At 30.8% G+C, this 8,146-nt stretch overlaps 1 protein-coding gene across 1 annotated transcript; it reads left to right on the top strand.

Annotated features, from left to right (window-relative positions):
- The first annotated feature begins 3,342 nt into the window (after positions 1-3,342).
- Positions 3,343-8,146, top strand: LOC127737453 (beta-1,3-galactosyltransferase 5-like). The gene has a single exon (XM_052248158.1). The coding sequence runs from the start codon at positions 3,374-3,376 to the stop codon at positions 4,526-4,528; it is 1,155 nt and encodes a 384-aa protein (XP_052104118.1). The 5' UTR covers positions 3,343-3,373; the 3' UTR covers positions 4,529-8,146.

The raw sequence follows: 8,146 nt of genomic DNA on the forward strand, positions 1-8,146 counted from the left end.
TTATTTCCAGAACGGGTAGTTTCACAAGTGCTAAAAATCAACTCATTAATAAAGCTATCAAAGCTATGCACGAAGTCCTAAAAAAGGGCCGTTTACATAACCTGACAGTTAAATGTCAGTACGATCCTTTTGATAAAATCGTTAGACCAATATTGCTATACGGCTGTGAAATTTGGGGATATAGTAATATTGATGCAATAGAAAGAGTCCATTTGAAGTTGTGTAAACTTTTGTTAAAGAAAAAATCAACCCCAAGCTTTATGGTTTATGCAGAGATCGGCGTTTATTCTATGTCAGTGTATGTGGAACACCGTATGGTAACCTTTTGGTCTAACATTGTAAATAGTTCTGATCGGAAATTGACAAATATTCTGTAAAGATATATTTATAAACTAAACGAAGATAGTGGATATGCTTTTGAATGGTTGATTTGTATCTTAAGAAACCTTGAATTTGAAGAATATTTAGACTTATTACCTATTAAAAAAATAAAATAACTTTATGTATATAGGTTTAGAACTAAAAATTACCGGTTATCTATAGAAACAGGTAGATGGCTTGGAATTGTTAGACGGGAAAGCTAATGTGTACTTTATAATTCTCGAGAGATAGTTGATGAATTTCACTATATTCTAAACAGTACAGTTCTAACAGAAAGTAGAAGAGCTTTTCTTAAACCTGACTACGTAAGCCGAGTAAATGTTTTGAAATTCGACAGCTTATGTTTTTCAAAAAATATTTTGGTATTGAAAAATTTGTGTAAATTAACCAGAATTATCAATAAAGAAGTATGTTCTCCAGGTTGATTATCAATCTCTCATCTTTTTATGTTCGTTTTGTACAAACTTGTCATGCGCATAATCTGTATGTTATTATATGTACAAATATCTTTCATTGTACCATTAACTTGTTTTTTTTAAGAAATAAAGAATCTTGAAATCTTGAGAGGTTTTTTTTTATACATACTATGTTTAATATGGTTGAAGTGACAATTTGTATCAAATTGTTTTTTCACTTAATAAAATTCCGAAGTGTAAAATGTTTTCCACCCTGAGTACATCCGTTTTTCAATCCATCATCATTTTGTTCTCGCTATTATAACGACCCGATTTAAGTTTGATGTTTTATTAATTTTGAAAACAATGCTTAATTTATCAAATCATTTCACGAGTTAGATAAATAGGAAAATATATAAATGTAATCAGTATGAATTATTGTCACAGGAATTTGAATTACTTAAACAGCTAAACACAATGCAATAAACTAGCTCATTTTTTTATGTTTTGTTGCTCTAAAGTTACTGAAGCGTATAATAAAAAAATACTGTGTTGAATATCGTATATCAACATAAACCAACTTAAATTTCTATCCGTCAAAAACCTTTTTAATTCACCAGTTAAGTCATGTTAATGCAATGAATGCCATCAAGTGCAAACGAGTCATTACTCGATTTCAATGTAAAAAATTAGTTCCTAGAGTAACGAAATTACGCAACAAAATTTTATTGATTATTATGTTAACAATATTCTTATTGATGTTTGGAAATGAAAGAAATAAAATTTATAAAAGTCAGGGACGATTATCCAGTAAGAGCGAGCAGTTGATTGAATACAGAGGAAAAACTATTTCAACATAATTTTGACTGCTGTACCCCTATTTTATTTTACATTTTTACCTATTATGTCCGTTTGTTTTGTTCACACATTGTTGTCAATATAAGGGAATTATATGCGACTGTTAAATTATAAGTGAGAGGTTTGGCTAGCTATAACACCAGGTTCAATCCACCATTTTCTACTAAGGAAATGCCTGTACCAAGTCAGGAATATTACAGTTGTTTTCCATTCGTTTGATGTGTTTGAGCTTATGATTTTGCCATTTGATAAGGGACTTTTCGTTTTGAATTTTTCTTGGAGTTCGGTATTTTTGTTATTTTACTTTTTTCATATTAAGGCATTATTATTTCCAGAACGGGTAGTTTCACAAGTGCTAAAAATCAACTCATTAATAAAGCTATCAAAGCTATGCACGAAGTCCTAAAAAAGGGCCGTTTACATAACCTGACAGTTAAATGTCAGTACGATCCTTTTGATAAAATCGTTAGACCAATATTGCTATACGGCTGTGAAATTTGGGGATATAGTAATATTGATGCAATAGAAAGAGTCCATTTGAAGTTGTGTAAACTTTTGTTAAAGAAAAAATCAACCCCAAGCTTTATGGTTTATGCAGAGATCGGCGTTTATTCTATGTCAGTGTATGTGGAACACCGTATGGTAACCTTTTGGTCTAACATTGTAAATAGTTCTGATCGGAAATTGACAAATATTCTGTAAAGATATATTTATAAACTAAACGAAGATAGTGGATATGCTTTTGAATGGTTGATTTGTATCTTAAGAAACCTTGAATTTGAAGAATATTTAGACTTATTACCTATTAAAAAAATAAAATAACTTTATGTATATAGGTTTAGAACTAAAAATTACCGGTTATCTATAGAAACAGGTAGATGGCTTGGAATTGTTAGACGGGAAAGCTAATGTGTACTTTATAATTCTCGAGAGATAGTTGATGAATTTCACTATATTCTAAACAGTACAGTTCTAACAGAAAGTAGAAGAGCTTTTCTTAAAGCTGACTACGTAAGCCGAGTAAATGTTTTGAAATTCGACAGCTTATGTTTTTCAAAAAATATTTTGGTATTGAAAAATTTGTGTAAATTAACCAGAATTATCAATAAAGAAGTATGTTCTCCAGGTTGATTATCAATCTCTCATCTTTTTATGTTCGTTTTGTACAAACTTGTCATGCGCATAATCTGTATGTTATTATATGTACAAATATCTTTCATTGTACCATTAACTTGTTTTTTTTAAGAAATAAAGAATCTTGAAATCTTGAGAGGTTTTTTTTTATACATACTATGTTTAATATGGTTGAAGTGACAATTTGTATCAAATTGTTTTTTCACTTAATAAAATTCCGAAGTGTAAAATGTTTTCCACCCTGAGTACATCCGTTTTTCAATCCATCATCATTTTGTTCTCGCTATTATAACGACCCGATTTAAGTTTGATGTTTTATTAATTTTGAAAACAATGCTTAATTTATCAAATCATTTCACGAGTTAGATAAATAGGAAAATATATAAATGTAATCAGTATGAATTATTGTCACAGGAATTTGAATTACTTAAACAGCTAAACACAATGCAATAAACTAGCTCATTTTTTTATGTTTTGTTGCTCTAAAGTTACTGAAGCGTATAATAAAAAAATACTGTGTTGAATATCGTATATCAACATAAACCAACTTAAATTTCTATCCGTCAAAAACCTTTTTAATTCACCAGTTAAGTCATGTTAATGCAATGAATGCCATCAAGTGCAAACGAGTCATTACTCGATTTCAATGTAAAAAATTAGTTCCTAGAGTAACGAAATTACGCAACAAAATTTTATTGATTATTATGTTAACAATATTCTTATTGATGTTTGGAAATGAAAGAAATAAAATTTATAAAAGTCAGGGACGATTATCCAGTAAGAGCGAGCAGTTGATTGAATACAGAGGAAAAATTATTTCAACAGAGTTTGAACGCTTTTATATGAACGTATCATCCGATAAACTGATGGACCCTCTTATTCACAAACACCAATATCGAACGCTACTTAATACTGGTAAGGAGTGTAAAGAAAAACACAAATTTATATTAGTACTTATTTATTCGTCTACATATAAATTTGACGAACGTCACATAATGAGGAATACTTTTGGATCGATCTCGAATTTTGCAAAGAGAGATATTGTATATGACTTTGTGCTAGGGCAAACCTCTGATAATATTCTTCAAGCAAAAATTGAAAAGGAAAGTGTCAGATACAGGGATATCATACAAGGAAATTTTATTGACAGCTACCAAAATTTAACATATAAAAGAGTATTTAGCTTGTTCTGGGTAAATAAATTCTGTAAAGATGCGACTTTTGTTATCAAAATCGACGATGATATCACTATAAACATTCCTTTACTAATTCCTTATCTTAATAATAAGCTCAACAATAACATAACAAATGTTTTAGAATGTTTTACAATTTTGGAAGCTAGACCACATCGTGAACCTGGCAGCAAGTGGTATACGCCTCTCTCTGATTATCCGTTTCCAACGTTTCCACCTTATTGTGCAGGACATTCCTCCATCATGTCTATTGATGTAGTTAAACGAATGTATAAAACGACAAGTATTGTCCCTTATTTGTGGCTAGAAGATGTTTACGGAAGTGGATTTATTCCCTGGGTTTTAAACATTGAAATAGTACGACCGAATTGTTATGTCAAGGATGTGCATCAAAGTTTCAATGAAAAACCATGTCATTTGTTTTACATAAATATTTTACAGAATGATGATGATGGATCGCTATTTAACGTCCGGCGTTTAAAGAATGAAAATGACTCATATAAAATGTGGAAGACTATAAAAACAAGTAGCAAGTCCAAGCAAAACCATACATGCATGTGTTGGTAAATTAATATTTCAATATAAGCATCAGTTAAATTACCATCCCCCCGGTAAAAAAAAAACCAACAAAAATTAAAAAAAAAACAAATGAAATATAAAGAAAATCTAAAATAAGAAAATAACATATGGACATATGTATTTATTAAGTTTTCTTTATAATGTCTCGGACTTCCTTTAAACCGAGTTTTACTGAGCGTATTACTGTGTGTTTGTTTATTTTACATTGACTAGATGTATAGGGGAGGGTCGAGATCTCACAAAACATGTTAACCACGCCGCATTTTTGCGCCTGTCCCAAGTGAGGAACCTTTGTATGTTTTTTTAATTTTAGTTCATTTATATGTTTCGGAGTTTAGTGTGACGTCTATTTTCATTGAACTAGTACACATTTTTGTTTAGGGGCCAGCTGAAGCCCGCCTCCGGGTGCGGGATTTTCTCGCTGTGTTGAAGACCCATTGGTGGCCTTGGCCTGTTTTCTGCTCTTTAGTCGGGTTGTTGATTCTTTGACACATTCCCCATCTACATTCTCAATTTTGTTATGACGTATATTGTAAAATCTGATCTGTTATTTGAACATTCAAACTAGAAGATTCTGTACTAAGCTTATTGTTAACTCTGCTTACATTTCATGACTCAATAAATGTTTAATCAAAAACTTACCCTTTCTTTCTGATATTTGGACCTCGTACATGTCGTAGCTAATGAACACAAATAAGAAAAATTCAAACACAAAGCATAACAACTAAGATTATAAATCTAATAAGACAAAGACAATTGTTTTGACGTAATCGTTGTCATAACGATATTATTTCATCTTATTCGTACATACTTTTGTGTATCTATCTAAGCAAAAATCTGCAGACTTGCATATTTACATGTGTACATGTTTGTGTTGTTTCGTCAATTTTAGACGATCCAATACCTTTTAAACGGGCTGTTTTCCTCCGACTTTATATACTCCCTGTTAAAAAAAGATGCATAAGTGTTTGAAGTAGAACCCAACAATGTAAGATTTGCAAATTTGCAGAATTCGAAAATACGACTTATGACATCAGTGACATTGTTGCATTACTATACGCACTGTGTCAAACACCCTAGACTGTTCAGCCATTTACTCCATATGCAAATAAGTTTCGCTAGTGGAGTTATCACTTTACTGTTCTGCTTTTTCTACGGTATTTACTCAGTTGTGATGTATTGTAACACGTATGGGTGAACCATGCATTTCTGCTGTTGTTGAGAAGGATGAATAATAATTACAATGCAATGAAATCCGTATTAATTCGCTTATTTACGTCTAAATATTTGACGACTAAACGATAATAATGGCTGTGCGTTTCAAAAGAAGGATCCGCTAGATCTGAATATATGATTATTCGGATGTGACATATTAATAACATATTGAAGTAGATGTTTTGCATGCGTCGTTAATCAATTTACCTTGTCGATTGTAGGAAGTCCATAAAGATTACTGGTTTTACATCTGGAATTTGTGTAATAATCACGTTATTTTTCATAATAAGTGACTAAATGCTATACTTTAATTACTTATTTACGACTGATTTTTCCTTATAGTACCTAATAATAAGCTATTAACAATTTCAATATTATACTTTAGATCCTTAATGACTTCTGCACTACTGTGTCTGCATCTTTAATCATGTCTGTATTGTTTTTGAAATGTATTTGGTCTAGACTGCGGACTTTGTATTTCATTATACAGAATGCTGAGTATATACTCATAAAATCATCTAGCGTTTTGTTTCTTCCTTTGGATAGTTTATAAGTACTTTGAATACGGCCAATAGATTAATTTCTGTCCTCTTAATCAAAAGTCATTCTTTTTAACGTAATTATCGACAGAAATTCGAAATGTCATAGTTATCTAATTATATTTGTTATAGTTTGCCGTTTGTGGGTTGAATTTTATTTCATTTCCTCCGAAATAAATGAATCTGCTGTGTTGATAGTGGTTGGTTAGAAAACTGATCTTTTTTCGATATTGCACATTTGGTTTGTGCTCTCGAGTGTCCAGGTGTCTCTGACCTGGTTCTAAAAAAAAAAACGTTCTCTTAATGTCTGTTTGGTATATTAGTATTTTGGTAATTATTTTGACTGCCTGTATTTTGGTCCTGTTCATTCAATTCCTTGTGGAAAGTGTTGCTGGTTCTGTCTAAAAGTACTTGTTTGATTTTGCTTCCTAATATCCTTCATATATCTGTTTCGCAGATTCTGGAAAATATATCGACTATGTGCTGATGTACTACGGCTTCTTTCGTTAAATCTGATTTCTTGTCCGAAACATCCCAATTTTAAGTATTTGATTTGGTACTTCTTCTGGTAATCGACCATTCCGATTGGTGCTATTTTTAAACTTGGGCATACGATTTGTTTTCTGTACAAACACAAAGCATGACAACTTAGATTATAAATCTAATAAGACAAAGGCCATTTTTGTGACGAAATCGTTGTCATTACGATAGTATTTCATCTTATTCGTACATACTTATCGTTTATCTATAGCTAAGCAAAAATCTGCAGACTTGCATATTTACATATGTCCATGTTTGTGTTGTTCCGTTAATTTTAGATTGATTACCATACGTTTCTGGGAAATGGGGTTAAATGCAAAACTTAACCGGATAGGAATGTACGTACGTACGGACGGACAAAGGAAATATATATATGAATATGATAAAATATTGGATTCATCTTATGAAAGAAATTGAATCTTCAAATAATATGCTACGGGAGGCCATAAATCTATCCCAGTCTATGAACAAATCAAACCAGGAATCTTGGATAGGAAACATTAGACATATATTTGAATTCCTAGATTTAGACTATCTATTTGTAAACCAGTCAAACTTGAAACAAAACCATATATTAAAAAAAAATATTCTCTAACAATAAAATTTAAAGAAATTTGGGTAGCTAGTTTAGAAAGCAATTCTGGGAAGAGTACCAATATACAGTCAAGCAATAAATTACAGAAAATTAAAAAATATTTTTATGTTTGAACCATATTTAAGAATTAATCAAAAAAAATACAGGCAAGTAATTACAAGATTTAGAACTGGCTGTCATCACCTTGAAATTGAAAGAGGGAGGTATATTGGTATGAAAGCTAAAGACAGAAAGTGTAAGCCTTGTAACAACGCAGTTGAAGATGAACTACATTTTTTTTAAATGTCCTATTCTGAAAGATATAAGATCTCAACATCTGTCTAATTTGAATTCTAAATTCAAATATTTTTCAAAGTTATCTGATGAGATCAAATTTGTTTTGTACTCCCTTTTTGAAGAACGATCGAAACTTATCAATGTAGTTTAAAAAATAGAAAAAAATAAAAAAATCGATCAGGAGTTGTCTCCCATAGGCCTAGGTCTATAAATTGATTAAGAATACGTATTTTCTCCAGGTCACAGTGGCTTCCAAAGACTTAATGTTTTGTCAGTGACATTCTTTTTTATGTTACTTTATCTAAAAGTGTATACATGTTTTTGTTTAAATGTACTTTAATCACTCTAATCATTCTAATCATTTCATTTTGTAATAATTCAATTTATTGTATAGCTCAAATGTTAGGCACAATGATTGGTTAATAAAAATATCTTATCTTA

This window comes from Mytilus californianus, unplaced genomic scaffold (assembly GCF_021869535.1).
Source record: "Mytilus californianus isolate M0D057914Y unplaced genomic scaffold, xbMytCali1.0.p SCAF_4, whole genome shotgun sequence".
NCBI classification, from domain to species: domain Eukaryota; kingdom Metazoa; phylum Mollusca; class Bivalvia; order Mytilida; family Mytilidae; genus Mytilus; species Mytilus californianus.